The sequence below is a fragment of the Lathamus discolor genome, chromosome 2 (genome assembly GCF_037157495.1).
Source record: "Lathamus discolor isolate bLatDis1 chromosome 2, bLatDis1.hap1, whole genome shotgun sequence".
Classification (NCBI taxonomy): Eukaryota; Metazoa; Chordata; class Aves; order Psittaciformes; family Psittacidae; genus Lathamus; species Lathamus discolor.
Window position 1 is genome coordinate 127,561,238 of NC_088885.1, and position 23,565 is coordinate 127,584,802.

At 41.9% G+C, this 23,565-nt stretch overlaps 1 protein-coding gene across 3 annotated transcripts in view; it reads right to left on the bottom strand.

Annotated features, from left to right (window-relative positions):
- The window catches only part of STAU2 (staufen double-stranded RNA binding protein 2), a 168,442-nt gene extending 145,092 nt beyond the window's left edge, over positions 1-23,350 (bottom strand). For 2 of the 3 annotated variants that reach the window (XM_065668441.1, XM_065668439.1), the window contains exons 1-3: positions 23,254-23,350; positions 2,996-3,203; positions 1,779-1,909 (exon numbers count right to left, since the gene is read on the bottom strand). In XM_065668441.1, the coding sequence (XP_065524513.1) occupies positions 1,779-1,909; positions 2,996-3,194 (330 nt within the window). In that variant the 5' untranslated portion in view covers positions 3,195-3,203; positions 23,254-23,350. Of the gene's footprint in view, positions 1-1,778; positions 1,910-2,995; positions 3,204-7,081; positions 7,107-23,253 lie in introns of those variants that run through there. The other variant, XM_065668440.1, reaches the window with a different exon arrangement.
- Positions 23,351-23,565: the final 215 nt, after the last annotated feature.

The window sequence follows — 23,565 nt, forward strand, 5'->3', positions numbered from 1 at the left end:
TTACTAGCATTTGTGGTCACAATGCAGACAGCTGTCTCACAGAGCATGCCTCTAGAAATTATGAAAACCACTAGTGAAGAACAGAGTATGTGTAGGAGGAAAGCAATATGAGATGTTCTTTCAATGGCAAAGAGCCGCAGCAGCATTACATCCTTCAGATCATGCTTTCTAGGACAAATCCAGCTGTGTTTCACATATTCTATCAGGTATATCAACCTATTACTAGCAAGACATTATACTAAACTGCTAACACAGTCATAATAATTTCTATGTCTCTGGTTTTTGTAGGTCAAAGGTACACAAGTCTGCATAATCTTATCAATATCACCCTTGTTCTTCCATCCCCTCCCCTCCTTTGTTTTTTGCATTTGCTGCACAGGTCAAAATCAGATTTAATATTGTTTTGAGCCTACAGAGCATATGTTTCGCAATTTTTTTATTTCCTTTCCTGCTAAAATGTAAAGTGTAACATGAATGTAATGTAACTCAAATCTCTTTACTGCTGAAGGAATATGAACAGCCAAAACTACAACTTTTAGTACACTGAAAGTACTTGTTATTTCACAGTAATGGATAAAAGGTAAAAAAACAAATATACAACACAAAAGTGAAAAGCACAACAGATTTAACATGCCACAACCTAAAATCAACCAACCAGTGTATCCTGTGGTGCCAAATGCCTTCAGGAAACTGAAGAGCACTTTAATTTCCATTCGCAATAAGGAATCCTAAAAGCTTTCTGACTCTCATTATACTGGTAGAAAAGTCAGCAGGTGCAGGGCTAAAGGATGCATGTACGAGGTCAAACGAGGTCAGTGATTCACATATACTCTGCACTAGCTGACAATATAACATGCAACTGAGAAACCAGGAGCAATGGCAGAGGGGCAGCCCACACCCAGCTGAAACTGTTGTGAATGAAATCGGCAGTGTGACCCCACTGCCTTACACAGCTCTGCCACTCTAGAAATATTGAGTTCCAAGCAGCTATTAATTATGCCACAGTCTTATGGCATAAGTCAGATTGCTCTTAACGAGGGAGGAAATTCAAAATTGTGCCTGAAAATTATTATAATGAGAATACCCCCCTGTATTCTACATCACCCAAAAGCATCCTAATTTGCACTTCTAAAATGAAGTTGGATATGCAAGCTGATATGAGAACTGCCTAAAGCTGTTCACTAGAAACTTTAATGCTATATCAGGAGTCTTGATATCACTGGAAATGTTGAAGTTTCACAGAGTTTAACAGAAAGAATAATAATAATGTCTGTGCCCTATAATGCTAGATCCAATAATACAGCACCAATGCAAACACCTTTATGGATACAGAATCATAAAAATAAGCACTTAAAAGAAATGACACAAAATTAGCTTTGCTGTCATCTGCAGTACTATGAAACAAACCCTGAGGTAGTTATCAGAGGCACACCAACTGCGGAGAAAGATTCAGCAGCTTAAAAAGCAAATGCTCCACAGTGATTAAGAAAGGGTAGTGCTACCCTGGAAACACCTTCACAAGGTCTTCTACAGAGACCAACAAATATAAACTCAAAGGTGGAAGTGAAAGTCATGTTTAAAATGATGTACAGAGCTTCCATAGAAATACAGACATACTTTCTGAAATCAGTAAACAACAAAAAGAAAGCAAATAAGTAACAGTAAGAAACCCCTCAGACAAACAGCATGGCTGTGTTTGACAAGCACAATCGTCCAGATCATGACATTATCCATTCAGCATTTAAGGTATGGCTCATCATCTGGAGCTGTGACCTTACCTTGGAATGAGCAGGCCCTCTTTCATTCAGAAGCTTATACTGGGGTTGAATTCTATTGAAACGGGCTAACTCATTTACCAGACACATTGGAGTTTTCTCTTTGGGGTTTGCCATGTTATCTTGGAGAGGAGCTGCAAATAAAGAGTCTGTGAAGTTTTTGTGGAGAAATGTATTCTTCACAATTTCGTAAAGCTTTGCAAAAGCAGCATCATGCTTAGAAAAGAAAATACTTTGGCTAAAAGATAATTTTACACATATGCTAAATACAATGTTTAAATGCTATTTACATATTAATCATAAAAGAATATATATTTTACAATAACCATTTTGATTACATGCAATTAAAAAAAAATACTAAAAATACAACTATTTCTTTCCAAAATGTCTCTATAAAGCATGACAGTGTAGGAGGACATATACGTATGCTACATTTTCCACATCACCAAAGTTTACTGCCAGGAACACACTGGTTCCAGGAACTGACTACTCTTTCAGAATGGTTTCTTGACACTTTGAAGCAGAAGTAGATAGAGTAAGAGTTGCAAGATAAATATAGCAGATGAAACCCTGTGGTCCCCACCCGCTTCTCCCTGCTTCTTCCTGGTGTTTTAGACTTTTCTCACAATAATGAGGTCACTCTCAGAGCACCCCAAAACACACCTTTTCTCCCCCTTTAAGGATTTTGTTCTGCTTTTCTTAGATGACTCACTTCATGTGTACTGCCTTACTATTTTTTAACTTTCTATTGCTTTTTCAACTGATCTCTAACACACACTGTCTCTTGCTTATTTTTTTAGGATAACATTTCTGCATTTTATACCCAGTTCAGCATAGGAACTAGAGCATTTATTAGGCTACAAAAGAAACACTGAATACTGCCAAGCAGTCTGAAGACATTCTGTTCTAGGGAAGAGAAACACACTTGGAGACCTTCCTGCACCACTAAAACTTCTGTATAAAAGATACACTCAGAATTTGACAAAACAGACATGTCCTTTTATATCTGAGCTTTTATGTCATTGGTCAACACTTCAGAGTAAGTCTGAGCTCAGTTAAAGAAATCTAACTTAGTAAACAACTAGCCAAAATATTTTTCTATAGGATTTTTTTATTTTAATCATCTTTAAGACCTAATTTATTTATTTATTTTTCAAATCAACAAGTCATCAAAAAAAATTCATTTGAACACCAAAGAAAATACACCTGAACCAACTTACCTGGTGAGTTGCTAGAAGGAGCAGGATCCACAAGGCCAGCAGTAGGACTGCTACAGCTGGCAGCCGATTCTGAAATGGATCCATTCATCGAGGACGGCAGACCCAGTGTATTTGTAGTGGCAACTGGTAGGGGTAGCACCATAGGAGACATGGTGGGTCCGGACAGGTTTGCTGTAGTCTGCATCTTAACTTGTGCCATTGCCTATCACTGCAATAAAAAAATTATTATAAGTGGGGCACTTTGAATTTTGACTGTCAAATAATAGTAGTGATATTAGCAACACTTCTTTTTTGCTCCTGGATCTGAGTCACAAAACTATCCACAGAAGTAAATGCCTCTGCAAACATTATTTCCAAACTGAAGCACTGAGAAAGGGAGCTCTCAGACGAAGAATATCACCAGAGCAGAAGCCACACGCTCTGAACGTTCTTGTTGCTCAGCTATGGACAGACCCTGCCTGAAATACAGGAGGAAGAACTATTATTCTAGAATAAAAATCCATGTAATTATTTTGTTGATGAGATTAGCACCTGCTAGTTTCTTCAAGAAAGAATGTCATTACAACAAACTGCCATAGCCTTCTTTTGCCATAGTTTTTCCAGTAAATTGCACACAAAATACCAAATGAGGCAAAAAGAGAAAATCCCTGGGGTTTTCTGCCTGTTACCACACCACAAAAGAGGAAAAAAAAAAAAAAAAAAAGAAAAAAGAGAGAGAGAGAGAGAAAATAAACACCAAACAAAATACCAAAGCAGCATGTTCTAAAAAAATAACTGCTTCTTCAGTCAACAGGTGGAGCACTTCAACACTTGTATAAACTGCTAGCACAGGTACCGTGATTTCCTAAACTAGCCTTTAACCCACTGGCTAAAGCATTTACCAGGAACATGACAGGTACTAATTATCTCTCTCCATCTACCCAAAATGAGTCTCTTCATTACCAATACCTGTTCTCTGGCTAAGTCTACACTCGTAAACAAATCAGGGTCAGGGCACAGTTCCTTCATACTATTCACTGAGAGTATGCTCCTCGGCAAAACTTTGGCTACTGACAAAAAACTCTTGAAAAAACCACATGGGAGCGGTTCAGAGGCCAGGAGGCATCGCAGGCAATCCACACAAGTAAGAGAGGAGGCAGACATTCTCGAACCTCCAGGGAAAGTCTTGAACTTCTCCTTTTGGCATCAGCAGCAAACAGGATGATACATTTTATGCAGTAGCATGGACATGGACTTCATTTTTTAGGGTTCATGCCCATGATGATCTGTACGGAGTGGATAGAGAGACAACCCTCAAAACCGCCGATAAGCAGCCTGGGGACCTGGGACTTTCTCAGCAGCAGCTCTGGTTCCTCTGGCAAAAGTAGAAGAGGACAGGAACCTAGCTCTCCTCCATCACAAGCAGCACCCTTACCACTAAGCTGTTTGCTACTTCTGGTGAGGAATTCTGTCTTCCTAAGCAAAAATCCCATCCAATCCCATCTAACTAAGATCCTACTGAAATTAGTAGAACTATGTAAAAAAGTTCTGATTACATCAGTATTTTTGACCCCCCAAATCTATTAAAAAACATCCAAGTATTTCTACTCAGAGGGACACTATTGTTGGATTAAGATACCAAATCATTCAATACACCATAAAGTGCAACAGCTGCACTATTATAATTAAAATAATAAATCCTATTACTATTGACTGTGCTTTGGAGAAGTTCAGAGTGGAATGCCAGTTTTATTACTGAGGAAAGGCAGGCTGATTTGAATCTCTGGAAAGGCAAAAGTAAAAAATTGAAAATGAAGCTAAGATGCACTCACTTGCCCTTCTCATAAATATCTTAAGTAAAATGCTAGTAGTGACAAAAAGTTACAAAAAACGTATGCAGTCAACTGAGATATATTCATGTGTTCAAAAATATGGACTATGCTTAGACAGTAAAAGTCCTACTGTCACTACTGTCCTACTACTGTCATACAACACAGCTGTATCATTAAAAGGACTTAAATACTGAGAATGTATAACTATAGAATTCTTTGGTATATTACATGCTTCATCCTGATTTTAAATATATTGGTATAGATCAGAATGAATTATAAAAGGTTCTCAATTGTAAACATCAAGTCAATGATGTCAGAATCAGGCCATATTTATTAAAATGAAACAAACATAGTATGAAATATCATCACAATAATTAAAGTTTAAGAAACTCCTTACAATTTGGTGCATTTTAGCTTTATAAACATGACTATGAGAAAGCCATTACTCACATAGTACTCACATAGTAATATATGAGATATACTGAAGACTTATTCTTGGGCCCTAGCAGCTGTGAATTATTCTTTCATCTTCCAGTACTTTGAAAGTTTATTCTTCTTTTCAAGTAAGCAGAACTTACTAATGACCAAATAATGCGGTTTATGGTATTACTGTTCTAAAGGCAGAAATTGTAGGTTTGATCCTTGGCTAATAAGGATAAAAATACCCAGTTTGATAATAGCATCAAGGAAGTGTGAAAATGAGTAAGATAAAGTTGAGGAGGAAAAAAAATGCACTCTTTGTACTACAATAAAGTGCATAGGAAATTAAATTATGAAATCAGAATAAAATCATAACATATAGGTGCTGGGGTTTTCTTATACATCTCAAGCTGCAGAACTCTTATGAGAAATTACAAGTATTTTGTAAATTAACCTGTATAAACAAGTGCCCAGGACATAAATGTAATTGTAGGGACTAACTCTTTAAGTACATGACATATGGAGATAAAAAATTTGTAATCAGTTCTAAAAATCCACTAGCAGAGGCAACACAGAGAACATAGTTGATATAATGCTGTCATGTCATTTTCACACTACCAAGCAATTAATCTTTGATGTCATTACAAAAACGGGACAAAACCTACATGCTCCATCTTTTCTTTACATTTCTTACATATATAACAGTGTTGTACTATTCTATAAACAGCAAAGTAAAAACATTTTGAGGCCTTCCAGCCAGCAGCAAAGACCCATTTGTTACTACACAACAAAATGTATGACCTGGGGGAGAGAGATTTCACTAAGCTGGTCAGAGAGGAAATGCAATTATATAATCAAAATGCTGTTAAATCTTCTATGTGGATGTTTTTGAAAAATCTGGCATATACAAAAGGAGGAGTCTATTTACGTATTATGAATAGGGTTAGAGAAGCCCCCACATCTCATTTCAGGTGGCTAACCCAACTCTCATCTAGGAAACCACTCCACCCATGTGTCTCCACAGGAGTTCCACTCAATACTAGGCAATGCTCACAGACAGTTGGATCTCAATGGGAAAGCAGGACTGCACAGCTGTGACTGCCAGCGTTGTGTCTTTATTGAGCCCCCAGCTGCCATGCTAACACACCACAGCAATGGTATTTCTTGCAGTCCCAATCACATACATCTCTACCCAGTCAAAGCCTGCACGTCGCAGTGCTGGCATTTTTGTAAAGTTATATTCTAGACCTTATGGTGCCTTCTGCAGCGTAACACTGCAGTGTTTTTAATGCTCTAACCTGCACAGCTGCATTAGAAATGCTATGCAGGCATTTAAAGGGATGTAAATATACTATATTTGCATTTTACTTCCCTTCCACTTTGAAAGCACTTTGCACACAAGCAGCTACACAGGTTCCATTATCAGTTGGTATTAACTTTCTTGTTAAACTATATACAAACTGTCAATTTTACTCTCACACTAAAAATACCCAAACCAAAACAAACTCACAATAAAAGAACAAAACAAAACCACTTCACATTTTAAAGTTAAAATATTTCTGTCAAACATTCCATTCATTTTTCTTCTAAGTTTGGAAACACAACATTGTAGTGGGTTGACCCTGGCTGGACACCAGGTGCCCACCAAAGCCACTCTATCACTCCCCTCCTCAGCTGGGCAGGCGAGAGAATATATAACTAAAAGCTCAAGATAAGGACAGGGAGAAAACACTCCCCAACTACTGTCACAGGCAAAAAAAGAGTAGAGTTCAAGAAATTATCTTAAATTATTACCAATCAAATCAGAGTAGGATAATAAGAAATAAAGCAAACCTCAAAAACACCTTCCCCTCACCTCTCCCTTCTTCCTGGGATCAACTTCACTCTGAATTTCTCTACCTGCTTCCCCCTATCAGTGCAGGAGATGGGGAATGGGGGTTGTGGTCAGTTCATCACATGTTGTCTGTGCTGCTCCTCCCTCCTCCGAGGAGGACTCATACTCTTCCCCTTCTCCAGCCTGGGCCCCTTCCAAGGGGTTCAGTCCTCCAGGAGCAGACTGCTCTAATGTCTCCTGTGTGTTCAAAAGTCCTGCAGCAAACCTGCTCCAGCATGGGCTCTTCTCTCCACGGGGCCACAGGTCCTGCCAGGAGCCTGCTCCAGTGTGGGCTTCCCACAGGGTCACAACCTCCTTCAGGCATCCCCCTGCTCCAGTGTGGGGTCCTCCCCAGGCTGCAGGTGGAATCTGCTCCGGCATGGACCTCAGTGGGCTGCAGGGGCACAGCCTGTCTCACCACAGGCTGCAGGGGAACCTCTGCTCCAGGGCCTGGAGCACCTCCTGCCCTCCTTCTGCACTGACCTTGGTGTCTGCAGGGCTGTTTTGCTAAGAGATTCTGACTTCTCTCTCCAGCTACAACTGCCCCTGTGCAATAACTTTCCCCCTTCTTACTTAACTATGTTATCCCACAGGCATGACCATCACCACTGATGGACTTGGCCTTGGCCAGCAATGGGTCCATCTCAAAGGCACTGGCGTTGGCTCCATCTGACACGGGGGAAGCTTCTGGTGTCTTTTCACATAAGTCCCTCCAGTAGGTCCCCCCTACCAAAACCTTGCCTTGGAAGACCAATATAAGCATTAATTTAGTTATATTCACAGGTGCAGAATATTTTTAACTGTGAATATACTTGTGTCATGCTAAAAGCACCACACAACATAAAAAATTACTTGTATTTTTTTCTGATGATTATAATTTCTTGTATTTTCTGGAACATGAATCAATTTATATTTTTAGATATGAAATAAATGTTCAGATGAAAATGATTCTTAGAATATGCCACAGAAATTTAGTAAATACAGATAAGTGGATAAGACAGTACAGAAGGTGGAAAACATAAACAATGACTTCAAGTTAAACTCTTTAACAACATGGGAAAATTGAAAAAGCAATACTTGACTTGAAACACATGTTGTTATATGAAAAAACAATAGTTGGAGACACAAATGATCTGAACAGCTGAACCAGAAGACTGGACTTCGTCTGCACAGAAAGTGAAAATGCACATATGCAGTAGGGTGTTACCACACTTTCACACTACTCTGCCATACAACCCAAAGTACCAGTTCTAATCTGTGTACAAGTATGTTGCACATGACACATGGAACATACTTGTGAAGTGCTTTACAAACGTTAACAACTGAGGGCCAGCCACTGCTGAGCTTGTCTCTCACATATCCAATACTTCCACTTATATTGAATTGTTATTTTTCACAACAGTGTCACATTAATGATCCCAGATCCTTTTCTGCAGAACTGCTACCCAGCAAGTTCTAGCCTGTGCTCTGCTTGTGAATCTCTTCTGCAGCTAATGAGGGTTTGTTCTGGTCTTCCTTGAACTCCTTACCAAAAAAAAAAAAAAAAGGAAAAGACAGAAGAAGATAATTTCAATTTCTCAAGATCACACTGAATTCTAGGTAAGAAATGTTTGCAGCCTCCTCTAAGCCCGCTTTATAACCTTTACAAATTTAATAAGTGCACTGTTTCGTCCACATAATTAATGAAAATATGGAAAGGCACATGAACAGCAAGCATTACAACAAACTGGAGGCAGTGTCTACGCGGGCAGCATCTCAAGGGTTTTTCCAGATCAACCCTTGCTTTGATTAGCAGCTTTTAATGTGATTCTTCTGTAAAAGTTCCAAGTCACAGAACACTAATAGTTAACAGCTTCCTAACTAAGGAGGGTTTGCTTTTAATTTTAGACTTCATATTAACATTGAACTCCCCATTCTCCTCCTGTTCTCTTGATATTCCTTCACTCATTCAGTTACACAAAAGCATACAAAAATGCCAAAAGGTAAAATTTATTTCTTGTATGCTACTTCTCACATTCACAGTAAATATTTGTACATGTATGTGCATTAACACAAAGAGCACTACAAAAGTCCTAAGCTTTATATAATTTCTTTTCACTGGGTTATATCTAGCAGCTTATTTGGGAATGACAGAAAACACACAGCCTTGCATTACTTTCAGAACAGCCATTAATTCAATCTTTTTTGTTCTATAAAATCAAATCACAAGATAGCCACACAGTAGCAGTTTAACAACAGCACTACTTAAAGTAACAGTCAGCAGGTGGTTATCTAGAATTATTAATAAAATTTATCTTATTTTGTACATTTTAAATAAGCAAAACTGACAAAGTATGCATGAAATCACCTAGGGTCTATATATATATGTCTTTAAATATATTTTTTGTTTCTATTTATATACTTATATTCTATATTACTGCTGGTCCTCATTGTTTGTCCCTCCCCACTTACTCCTCCATCAATTAGCTGCTTTTTGCCTTACTATGGGTGCTTTGCCAACAGCCAAACTGATCTAATGGCTTGCTGCCCATGTCCTCCCTCCCCTACAGCAAAAAGCAAATACTTTCTGTTCATTTACCTCACTGAACCAGCTCACGCTCAGGAGGAAGATCAGAGGAGCGCCTGTGTCTGTAGAGGGAGGGCCATAAACTCCTGACCTGGAGTGGGTGCAAGGAATTAGCCCTTTCAGCTCCCGCTAATCAGCTTAGCTTCGCTGTCAAACCACAGACACCAAAGTTAAAGCTCCTTACACTGTTCCACACAAACCCCACGATCTTATTCCCAATGATTTCACCCTCAGAAACCCGTGGCCTGTATTTTATTTACTTTATTTTTTCTTTTTTTACAATACATTACATTAGAGAATCTTAATTTCAGTGAAAACTGGACATAGCTACTGGCTAATTAACAACTAGGTAATCCATGACAGCAAGTAAACTTAGGCCTTAAAAGCATTTTACTTTCCTGAAGGGGAGGGTGGGGAGAGAGGGGAATCACAGAATCACTAACTTTTATTTTTCTTATTTTGATAAACTAATTTACAACCAAAGACAAAAATGCACACAAAAAGGACGGTGAGTTGACACAGAATACTGGGGACTAATACTCAAAATCCAAGGAGCTGCAAGCTTTACAGAAAAGTTCCCTTACCTGCCCAGTGCTAAAGCCCAGTCCCTTAGGACTAACTAAATACTTCCTTACAAGCAGCTTCCTCTGCTCCTGGACTGGAGAGGAAAAGCGTCGCAGATAAACCCCTGGGAAGCCAAGGCAGGGCCAGGCAGCTGCAGTAAATGCCAGATCAGAACATCAAATTCCATCACACATTCAGAAAACATACAAGTTGTTTTTGTAAGGATATTATCATCCACGGAAGGACTATCCTTTGCAAACTCCTACACAGGGTCAGTAAGAAGCCTTCTGAGGAGAGGCAGGAAGGCATTCTTGGAAAAGAAAATAAAAATTGAGTAGGAAATTGAACAGATTAAAAATCTGCACTCATAATATTTTTCAGCTACTTCTTCTAACAGCAGTCAGCTCAACTTCCCTTTCAAATTACTGGGCAAGCACATTAAAACAATCAAAAAAAAAAAAAAGGACTTCAGACTCAGAAGACTGAGCTGCAAACTGCTTCATCTCACAGACTTCTTTTGATACTGCACTGGTTTCCTGATTTCCAGTACCACGCTGATCCACAATGCTGCATGAAGCGCATGAGTCCCTAAACCAATGACCAGATTACCGCTATCTGGGAATACAAATTATTTACATCTGTCACCAATTCAGTCCTTATCAAACAACTCTGTTTACAATAGCTTTGTGTAATTTTGAAAATAAAAGAAAATTTCCAAACAAAACCAATAAGGTAACTAACTACAGAACCAAAGACTAAAACCTAAGATTTCCTCAATCACCAAAACGGCCAAAGGTAAGAATATTTGTTGCCATTTAATTATGATGTGATAGCAAAGGGGCTAGAAAAGGCTTACTCTGCAATCAAGATAGGATTCATACAACTTGAAATACACAGTATATGTCACACAGGAAATACAATAAGCAAGTATTTTGGATGTAGTAGATTGCTTAAGCCACTACAGAAAAAGACAAGTAACTAATATGAAAAACATGGGATTTACAAGGCCATTACACGTACAGTGTATCTCGCATGAGAACACTTACCCATTCCATACAGCACTGCTATACAGTGAGATATGAGGATTCAAGTAAGGATTAGACATACATGAGTTATGTATGTTTATGTTGCTTATGTTTCCAAATATGAGCAAGGTATCTAAACTCCAACTGGAGTCAAAGAAAATGCAGTTACAGATCTCAGTAGTCTACTCATGACTTCCAGTGCCATTTGAGACATCCTAAGATGTTACATCTGGATACCTGCATATTCCAACAAGCTGAGAGAGGACTTCTGAAGACCCATGCCACATCTGACACTGCATGTGGCAGATGATTCAGATGAACTCCAACATGAAAAGGCAATGAAATGGCAATAATGCATGTATTTAAACAAATGTGTTACACCACTAGTCAACACAGCCAGCAGACCCGGGGATTCAAGGTGATCAACAAGTAGGCTTCTAATTTTAGATTAGCTAAACCACACAGCTGAATGGCAACTGAAGACTAGACAGGTTAACTTAGTGTCAACTGCACTAGACGCCAAAATACAGGCAAATGAAGCCTACCCGAAGTCTACTGCCAAACCTGCCCTCAACAAATAAGCAACCATGGACCTTACTAAAACCAAGAGACAAACTTACAGAAGCAAATTCCCTTGCAGAGAGGTTTCCCATGTAATATATTTCCCTAAGGCAAGCCTTTTGTAACGAATGATGGAAAATGCAGGGGTTAGGGCACTGACCGTAACTCTGCATGTTTGCATGTGCCAAAGCCTAAAATTTGCTCACTCTCCCCTGTCTTCTCTCCCACTCCCGGAGGGATGGGAAGAAGAATAGAAAGAATGCAAATCCCATGGGTTGAGATAAGAACAGTCCAGTAACTAAGATATAACACAAAACCACTGCTGCTACCACCAATAATAACAATGATAAGGGAAATAACAAAGGGAGAGAATATAAAACTAAAGGAGGAGACGACAAGAAAACAAAATGCACAAGTGATGAACAATACAACTGCTCACCAACCGCTGACCGATACCCAGCCTGACCTGAGCAGTGATCTGGCCTTCCGGGTAACTCCCCCACGGTTTCTATACTGGGCATGATGTGCTGTGGTATGGAATACCTGTTTGGTTAGTTTGGGTCAGGTGTTCTGTCTGTGCTTTCTCCTAGCTTCTTGTGCCCCTCCTCAATGGCAGAGCATGAGACTGAAAAATCCTTGATCAGGGTAAGCGCTACTGAGCAACAACTAAAAACATCGGTGTTATCAGCATTGTTCTCAGACTAAAGTCAAAGCACAGCACTGCACCAGCTACTAAGGAGAAAAATAACTGTTACAGTTGAACCCAGGACAGAAGAGAAACTTACCAGAAAGTGGAGCATACTGACAGGCAGGAATGCAACTCTTCCCTTGCTTCCCTGGCAACGAAGCTGACACGAAAAAGCTGAGAAAGGAGCAACTCAGGCCACACTGTATCTTACTGTGTACAGCAAAACTCAATGACCCCAGCCTGTACACATGGCTTATTTTCTCTTCCAAGAAAGAAACTATAGTCAGGTCCTGTGTATACCAGACAGCCACTTGAAGTATCAAGTGGAGACTTCACAGGAAGGCATGAAACAGAGCTCCTAAGTAGAGAAATTTTATTAATATACATCTTAAACCATAATGGAAAGATTGCTGTTCTCTGTTGAAATGATCAGGGAGATCAATTAGATTATCAACTCAAAGATTTAAATGCCGGAAGAAAACTAAAAGATGAGGAAAGACAATCTGTTATATCAGAAACTGAGCCAGTCAAGCATCTCAATGCTTTTCAACCTATTTACAACCCAGAGTCCAAGGGGGAAAACTTAAGCTGTTTCATATAAATGTTTGCTACATTACAATAATAAACTCATCAGAAAGTTTGTCCCAGTTTACTGCTGCTGTCCAGAAAACAAAGATGACGATAAAAAAGCCACGGAAATTTCCAGAAGCCAATGTGAACTAACCCAATTCTGATGCTGCCGTAAGTTTTGTGCCCAGAAAATTCTCTGAACCAGCCAGCCAGAACATCAGTTCAGACACAGCATCAGTTTGATCCACCCAGGATACCCTGAATTATCATAGAGAAGAAAATGTGAAACTCCTCCATGAAACAGCAAGGTGATCATCAGAGCCTTCTTTGTGGAAGGCCTTCCACATCCAAAACCCATCATGGTTTGAGGTATATACAAAAGAAATAGCTTATATGTACCTACACAGTCTTGTAGATGAGAGGCACATCACACTCCCCAACATTAGAGAGTAATGGGCTTCTTTGTATGCATCTACTGCAGCTGGGTATAACCATCAATCCAAAGGACAAAAGCTGGCTGTCCAGCATTGTAACTCTTTAGATCTCCTTACCATGACTGTAACCTATGACTTCTTGAAAACTGAAAACTTGTATCTCCCCAGATACTCTGTGATACAGAAATGTTACAGATGTGACTGTGTAAAACTTACCTCACCTGGTCCCGCAACCCTTGGAGAATGGAGAGGAGGACAATCCAGAGAGACTCGAGGCAACACTGACACAAATTGAACTGAATTTCCACAGCTACCTCAAGATTCACCCACACAAAACATACCAGAAAGGTTCAAGAAGATAACTAATTAATTTAGTGGCTCCAGAAACTGTGAACAAGGAAGCTGAGATTAGGAATATGTGGAACGAACTATTGGAAATACTTTATTTTACTTTCCGGAATAAGTCATTCAAGCACAACCATTTAAATCTTTCACTGAGGCACAAAATGTTATACCGAAATGGTTACTGCTTGTCATCATATACAGCTGTCATCATACCATCCTACTGCTGGTGATGGGCAGGTAAACCACAGTCACCTTAGGTTAAACAAAAATGAGCTATTAAGCTTTTTCATGAAGAAAAATAGCTGAAAAGAAGGGAAGCCTAAGCTACTAGTTTAACAATCAATCATCAGCTTAAAACTGCACAAGAGGATTAAGTAAGCAAATGAAAAAAAGGTGAGTCAGACTTGAGACACTGCCACTAAAGACTCGCCTGCATCAAAGCTGTAACTGGTTTCTTACTTGTGATACTGGCGTCTAACCAGAGCTTCCTCACAGAGCCCAGCTTCTTATTTAATTTGTATTTTTAAATTTCTCTCCTATATGTTTCCAAAAGCTGTACCTTTTTCCATTCTGTGCTAGCAACTGGTAGTTACATTCCTAAGATCTTAAATAAGATTGGACTGATTTTAAATTACAAGATACTGTATTGTAAAGCATCCCTCCAACTTTTACTTTGTTCTGAAGCAGGCAAAAATTACTTCTTAATTAAGTTTATTCCCTAACTAGAAATTCCGTATCATTAATGGACTTCATAAAATTATCTCCATTTTCCTTAACTGCCTGTGACAAAATACTTCTCATATGATGTCAAGTAACAAAGACCGGTGAAGTAGCACTAACACGCCTTTCTCTTTGCTCCTGCTACCAGCCCTCCTCATACCGTAATCACCCTCTATTACTAACAGTCACAAGATCTTCAGAAAAGGTGCTTTCAGTGGACAAAGCTGCGGGTGTTGTGCTCTATTGTTAGAAGTAGATAAAATTCTGCTTGAGTGCCTTTTTTTATTCTTCAAGAGTGTACTTAAAGAAAAACAGTATTTCACAGCCAGAGTGACGACTGTCCACCCTGTAGTCTCGCACAGTTTCCAAGAAGCTGCAGCTCCCAGAGCCAGCTGGGGTCAAATTGTCATTTCTCTTCACGAGTTACTCCTTGAGTTTCCCCTTCTTTAGCTCTCCCACAGATGTTGTGATTTTTGGATGTAATGTTTGGATACTGTGATGCTTGGATATAAGACAATTTTGACATACAGCTTATGAGAGTAGCTCCCTGATCACTGGTAGACAGAATGGGGCATAAGACACCTTGTCATATCAGGAGTTCTGCAATGAGTTCAGAGGCTTCTCCCTATTTTAAGTGCAGCTCTCCTCAGTCAATGAATAAAGGTAAAATAATTACTGAGTACTGGATTAGGCATACCGAGTTCTCTTGAGAGAAGAAAACCATAAAATCTTAAGTTTTCAACTGGAGAAAATCAACAGTTTAGAGATGCTGTGTCTGGGGACAAGGCCATAAACTTGCCAAATTGATGTCACAAACCTGGTTTGACAGCAATGAAAATAAAGAGGCCAGAAATTAAGGAAATGGACAGAGCATATATATACAGTGGTGACCTGGGGCCACTAACAACTGGACTCCAACAGACAAGATAGGAAGAGGCATGCACATGGAAGAGTTAAGGGAAAGCCTGAGCTAACTGGTCCAGCCACATGCAGCAAATAGTTATCAGCGCAGATTCCTCAAGCATCCTGAGAATGAAAACAATCATCTACAACTCAGCAAAATACTCAAGGACAATCGCTTCAATTGCCTACTGAGTCCTTGTAGCAAACCCCTGCTCTGGACAGAAATTACGAAGTTGTGCAATGAAGCATGGCCATATAAATGATTTATCTTTGGAAGACACTACAGATTATAGAAGATTTTGACAATCCAGGAAGAGTTAAAAAACATTAGTGCCATGCTTACAGATCCTTTCACAGTTGGCAAAGGCAGAAAACACTGAAGAAAAACTGTTGGATGTATGATCAGTGCTAAATGTTACCTAAGCGTTAGAAACTTACCACACACTGAACACACATTCTGCTGAAGCACAGAGACTATGCTCTTCAGGCAGGATGATAAAAGGTTAATTTCTGGAACTGAATCAGTAAGAAGGATACTAAACTAACAACCAACAACAGAAAGGAAGAGTCCTGGTAAAAAAGATTTGGTTCAAACTGAGAACAATGTGGGAGCACCGAACCAGCATGACAAAAGCAGACTTCTTCCTCCAACTCCTTATGTACTAGTGGTTAGCAGTACCAAGTAGGATATATCATAAAAGAACAAATAAGAGATCTTCAGCCACAAAGGTGATGATTCAGAATAACCTGTTTTCCCAGACCAAAGGGGAATAAGCATAGCTACTACACAAGAAAAATGTAAACAAACTGTGAACTAAAATTTGGAATTCTTTCAAATAAAGAGTCAGAAATAAAACAAAAGACAACTCTGGCTAAAAGTGCAACCTGATTCAGTGGCAGCATGAAATGACTCAAAATAAAAGGAAACCACACCTAGAAATGAGTGAAACTGAAAATGAAGTTTGCATATATGAGGAATGACAACACTGTCTGCATCAGCATAGGCTCACAACTACCTGGAGACAGAATGGATGGGTGGATGATGCTCTGAACTGCTTTTAAAAGAATGTCTTTCTGATCACTTACTACACCTTCAGGACTCCAGGGCCATTATCTTCAGCAGGGTACAGTTAGCTTTTGTGACTCTGGAGCCATTCTAAACCAGAGTGAAAGAACAAACTTGCTGTGGAACTTGCAGAGAGCAAATGCTTCTGTTCACTACTGAGCCAAGAACCCCGTTCCTTACCTTCAAAACCAAAATCAAATAAATAAAAAGTACTTCAAAAGGGAAAAAGGACACTTTTTCTAGGATCTCCAACAGAACGTGGTATTTGGCTACATATATAAACCTAACATAGTCTTGCCTCCTGCAATAAAGGCATCTAGGCTGTGATGATATGCAGCAGAATTTTAGGTTAGAAGTGCAGACCCCAGAGCTGTGGAGCAGAGGTCTGCAATCCAGCACAACAGCAAAGAGACCTACATTTGAAAAGCAGAGTAGACCCTGGAACTGGCTCAGCTAACCCTATTCACCTGCAGTGCTCTGTCCTGCCCTATCCTGGGGATATATTAGGTATATTAGCTTCATAGCAACCGTGTCCCTTGCTCCTGTCAACTATGAAGTGTCTGAGCAAAGGTAAACAGTACCAGGCAGTATTTACAATGACAGCAAATAAAACTGCTTCTTTTTTGGTGCTAGATGTCAAAATTCCTAGAGAGCACAGAGCTAGCTAGCAAGCTTAAAGGGCTTAAAAGCCTTAAAAAGGTCCAAAGTACTACCTGTGACCCAAAAAAGGAAAAAAACAAACCCAAATCAAAAAATGGGCAAGTTGCTGCTTACTTCGCTTTTACAGTACTTGAAGCATGGAATTAAACTGTAGTATTAAAGATCCATATCACCAGCTACAGCAAACAGTTTGCTCTCATGCGTACCTGTAATGACAGTGGATGTTACAAAGCATCAAGGGGCTCTGACTGCAGTGGGATTTTGAGAGAACCAGAAAAAAAGAGAGTTAACGTTTTAGGTATAGCTTAATGGTCACATGAAAAAGGGCCTCCAAAGCCACCTCCTGTGGTGAGTTGCCACTGACAGTAATTTGTGGAACAGCCAGTTTCAGAACAGCCTTGTAACATAACAGCTGAAGGGTTATATTAACTCTTCTCCCAGGACCTGGCAAATACCTCAGGTTGCCTGCAAATTCATATCCATAATGTTCTCATGAATGACAACTCCATCAGGCCCATGGAAATGGGATCCAGTGATGGCATCTTCAATGACTTTTCACTTGTTTCAGGTTCTAAGTGATAAAAAACTGGCAGTTGAAGAGGCATGAAGAAAAGGGGATATGGATCATTCTCCAATTTGAAGAGGTCAAATCACATATCTAACTCTGTGTATACAGCTAAGAGAACATTGAGAGATGTCTCTGAGAAACCAGGGTAAGCTTTACCTGCCTCTTGATCCAGGACAAGCTTCTCATCCCCTTTCATGAAGGACAGACAGCCTTAGTTGCTGTGCAGAAGCTGAGAAGAACGTATTTCATACAAGATGCGTTAGTGTGTTGCACTGAATTACAAGAGGGCCAGTCAGAAGTTTTCCAGAAAATCCCTCTGAAGTAATTTATTAAGATTCCCAGGCCTTAAACTGGTACAAAAAGAATGTCCCTTGAGTATACAATCTTAAGCAAAATACCCACTGGCGATGTCCACTTAAAGGCCATTGCCACCACAGATGGAATACAGTTCAAAGCAGGTGGGTTTAAGTACTATCAGATACAGAAGACCAGAACAAAAAGCAGTGAAGACATTTTCCACAGTCTGGAAAGTAAAAAGCCCTGCAACTTAGTATCTAGGACTGAAAAAGGACAAGAATTGGGGGGGGGGGGGGGGGGGGAGAAGGGGGGAGAGGGAAAGGAGGGGGGGAAATTAAAACGAACAAAAAATGAATACAGCTTCCTAACAAACAATTTTAGATTATTTCTTGTTCTTACCATATTTAACAAAGCCTAAGCACATACAGACGTTTCATTTCTTTGTTTGTATCACTACAACTGGATATGCTACAAATTGACCCGACATTGCTCTGTATCAGTAATGCACTCTCACCTTGGGAACAATGTATCTCGATTTCCTTCCTTCAGTGTATCAGTGTATGGACCTGTGATCTGGCTGACACTGAAGATCTCTGTCACTTATAGCCAGTTACTGATCCAGACAACTTCAGTTACTGACATCAATCTGCACATTTAGTATAGGGAAATTTCCTTATATTTGTACTTTTTGTTTTTTTTTTTTTTTTAACAGGTGTTTTTGCATGAGAAATTGGAAACTACGAATACATAACAGCTGCCAAAAATAAGACAAAAGCAATAAAAATTGGGTTCCTCATCTCTTAAAGAGCTTTTCTTGTTCCAACAGGTGACCATTTCCATTGCAAGAAACTTCCCCAGAAAATCTGGTTTCCTGAACTCAAAAGCCATTTCCTTCAGCCTGGAGACAGCCTCCTCAAAGCTGTCAAGCAGTGAAACTGGAAGCATGACCACGGCCAACACCATCCTTTGGAAGTTTTCAGGAAAAGATGAGACTGTAAACACACCCTTTGAGCATGTGGTACTACAGTAAACACCTCAGCAAGCCGTCTTTTCCCAGAAACTAAAGATAGCATGTTACCGCACACTCACCATAATACTTGACTGCTGGCTATCACTGGGGACCTCCTCAAACACCAAGAGCAATCTGTGCTCAAACACTCATTTATAGTTAGTCTAAAAAGAACTTCTCCCACCTTTTTGACTAAAATAGAATATGGGGATACAGAAATATACTGGAGTCACAAAATGAAATAATTTAATATACAAAAGTGTTATTTATCAGGAAAAAAAAAAAAAAAACCTCCAAAACATAGTTTGCTTTTATTTGGTTAAGTATCAATGAATTTGTAACATACAAAAATGCAGTTCAATAAAGCAAAAGCAAAGATGCAGTATGACACAGGTGAGCACACTGTGACCCTGTGATACAGATTTTACTACTGGGAAACCTTCAAAATACTGCCAGGAAGAAAGGAAAAAAAAAAAAAAAAGGAAAACCAAAACACAAGACAGTTGCCTTCGAAATGAAATACGAACAAACTTTAGCAGCTACAGACATGCATGTGACTTTAGCATCACACTACCACAGATGGTTTTTCAAAATTCATTTTTAGATTAGAAAAAAAAATTGCTTGTCACAACTCCTAAAGTGTTTCCAGCACAACACCTGACAAGAAATCTCTCAGATTTTTACTCTCAGATTTTTACTGAACTCTTGATCTTTTAATACAGACATGCTTTGGATAATGCTGATCACAACTTCACGCTGACAATGAGCAGACCCACTAAGCACAGAGCCCTTAACTTGTAATATATATGTATATATTAACTATGTTATACACGGGTTCCATTTCCTCTCTTTGCAGTTTGTCACTTGCTCACACCAGCTCCATTTCCCCCTTGCACCATACATCCTCTCCTCCCTGAACAAAACTGCCAGCCCCACTCCCTGACTTGCCTTCACAAGACCCCAGCCTTCTGCCTTACACAGCCCTCAACCAAATGGAAACCCCTGCCTTATCCTTCTGACCTGCTGGTTTCAGAGACCATCTATGTGCTACCTGTCAGCAAAGAGCAAGCAGATGAGTGCTGGGTGAGGTGAGAGACCCAGGTAGAGCCTCTGGCAGCTCAGACCCATACATGTGGGTATTCACAAGCATTAACATGGTGAAACCAGAAACAAGAACAGCCAAGTAGCATGAAGGCAGAAAGAGGTAGCAGGGATTCCTGGTCTCCCGTGTGGATTTTGACATCAGTATCCACAGCAGCTTTAAGGGAGCCATTCTTTTCCTTTGTTTCTCTTTTTGGAAGAGCGGAAAAAAATCAAGATCTGTCATAAGAAATACAGGCTATGCCTGACCCAAAGATTAGAAATGCAAAATAACTGATTCTGGCAAAAGACAGGCCCAACTCCTATCTCATAGATCCTGCTGTTGCTGATAAGAAATCAGTGTAAGCAGGGGAAGGAAAAGTGAAGCTTTGGTGGCTTGTTAACAGGAGTTGTTACAAGAACCTGAAAGGATCCAGTTAGGTCCTTTCCCACCACATTAGTGTGACCCATGTGAGGAAGCAGATACTTGACTCTCCAATGGGAGAAGATCTGTGCACGTGTATATGTGTACTTCTGAAGTATACACCAAGTAAAATGGCACTAAAACCTGCACACTTTGTAAGGCCTGCTCTCCAATGCTACGATACTACAAGATGCATTTTAGCCTGAAGGACTAGACATAATTGATGCATTTTTCAAACTTTTTGAAGACTGACAAGTCAACAGCCACATATTTCAGATAGGTCAAAACAAACTGTCTAGATAGAGCATGACAGGTGCACCTTTACTAATGGCTGGAGAAGTAGTCTTGGAATCAGAGGATCTGCTTCACTACAGCCTGTTGCCTAACCTTCCCAAGGTCATTATTCATGACACTTTACAAATAAAACACATATTATTTGATTCACTTCCCACATTCACACCAATGTAAACCAGAACTATGGCAGCGTTATGTTTATAAACCTGTGTAGGAAAATCAAGCCTGAGATTTGTTCCCAAGGAAGAGGCTAATCAAGTTAAGTGCTTATTTAAACTTGGTCAAGTCACTAAAACATCTCCAATCAGTTTTATCTGCAAGTAAAATTAGAGTGTTCCTTTACAATCTACTTTCATAGTTCAGGGCATAAGATTATTCAAATTCATTCTTATTTTGACATAATTCTTGGGGGACAAGGTAGCTTAAGCTGGCAATGAGATATACTAAGATTTCGGCTTCCAGACTATAGCCCGAACCAAACCCAAGCTGGATGATTTCTGCTAAAGCTGAGCAACATTGGTGAAAAGTTCTCTGTAAAGCAAAGAAACTCTGAATTGTCCCTTCCCCTCAAAAACTATGAACAAGCAGGCAGTCTCAATCCTGTTCCTAGCTGTCACAATAGGAATCTTAGCGAAGACAGGCAAGAGCAGAAATATTTCTCTCCAGGAGTCTTTTTAGGGCAAAGCTAAAGGTTCAGCTGCTGCAAATCAGAAATGGAAACCTTGCACTGCTGCTGGCTTTCTAGAAAAGAGATTTCATTCAAAAATCTGTCAGCCTAGCACTGTTTACACTGACAGCGATGACTGTACAGGCTATACAGAACCTCCTTGTATTTAATAAACTACTTAACTGCATTAATATTATTACCCTGATGTAGACTGCTAACCTGGAATTACCGCACAGCTCAGGAAGACCTTACTCCTGAGCACCTTGATGCCACCAGTAACATAAGCAAGATAGAGCAACATACGCTCATTTACAGAAGAGCAATACAACTACGCCTAGTTACACCAGAGCAAATAAGTCTTATATGTGCCTTGCAATGTCGTGGTTATGCATGTATGCTCCTCAGCAGTGTTCAATACAGTATTTCATGCAAAGAGAGGGATAACAACAGCAACACTCCTACTTTTTTGCACAACAAACTTCTTTTTAGTACCATGCTATTTGCACGGGGAGCATTTCAAGCACGGCCTGAGGAGCTTATATCTTGGAACAGCTTACTGGCCGTAAGGCAACACCGGGCAGATGCACTGTGGGGAGATTTTCTGCTTGGGTATCACTGGCTTGGCGGGTGTGACCCCAAGAGAAAGGCAAACAGCTCCGCTGCGGGATTTACCCTCCCCAGCTCCCCTCGAGCAGCCCTTGCTTCCCCAGGAAGGCACGGCTGGGACTTGCAGGCCTGGCTGTGACAGAGATGAACTTTCTCCCACCAGAGACCTGAACACTGGGAAAACGCTGCCTGACGGCCGCGGCTACGCTGTTTACCAGCAGTATCTCCCTGGGGCCCACCTCCAAGACAGCCCCCAAGCCCTGGTGCCGGGCAAAGGCCGGCAGACCGCTGCACTGCCCATCGCTCCGTAGCAGAGTCGCCGACATCCATTTTGGGAGTGGGAGCGCCCAGCGCCGCTGGCAGAGTTTCGGGCCCTGTCCGAAGTTCGGGGCAGCGCAGGACGCGCGAGGCGAGGGTGACCCACACGGCACCCTCGGCCGGGCTGCGGGATCCGCGCCGCCGCCCCTCGCCTCGCCGCCGGCAGCTGCCACCCAGCGCCCCCGAGGCCCCGCACCTTAACGAGCCGCCGGGCCCCGGAGGACGCGCCGGGCCGCGGAGCAAGTTCAGGTCGCACCCAACTACTTCCCGAGGTCTGAGGCAGGGCAGGCCCGGCGAGGACCCGCCGAGCCCAGCCCCGTACCGGCGCACGGCCCGGCCGCGGCTCGGCCTTGGAGCAGCGGCCGCCACCAGCAGCCGGGTTTCGGGCGCGGGGAGCTGCAGAGGGAGCTCCTCCGCGGGCCCTGGCGGCGCTGGGCGGCCCACCTGTGCTCCCGCCCGGCTCCTCCGCCCCGCGGCGGGGAACCGGGGGCGCCGGGCGGATGGCGGGGCTGGCGCCTCCTCCACCGCCGTCCGCAACCGGAGCAGAGCCGGCCGGCAGCGCCGTGGCGCAGAAGCGCCTGCCGGGCCCCGGGGACGTGCGGGGCGCCGAAGGACCTGCGGAGCCCTCGCCCCGGAGCCGCTGCGCCGGCGGGCGGAGGGGGTGACGGGACGGGGGCTCGGACATGATGGCTGAGGCAGCCCCTTCCCCTGCGGCGCGGCGCGGCCCCCTCCATCCTGCGGCCTCCCCCCCGGCGGCGGGTGGCGGGTCGGCCCCGCGGGCCCGGTTACCTGCTTCCCGGGGACACTTTGGAGACGCCTCCAACATCGGCAAACACTAAAGAGAACTGACCCCGCCGCCGCGGCGGCCGCCGCCGGCCCCAACCACTCCGCCCCCCCTCGGCCTCCCGCCGCCACCGCCCCGCCTCGCCGCAGCAGCGCCGCCCGCCGCCCCTCGCCGGCCTCCTCCCGCCTCGCCGCCGCCGCCCCCGCCGCGCCCCGGTGGCCCGCGGAGGGCTCCCGGCGCTGCGCCCCGGCCCCGCTCCCCCCCGCTCCCGCGGCTCGAATGGCCCCGTCCGCGTCCCTGCCCCGGCCCGGAGAGGT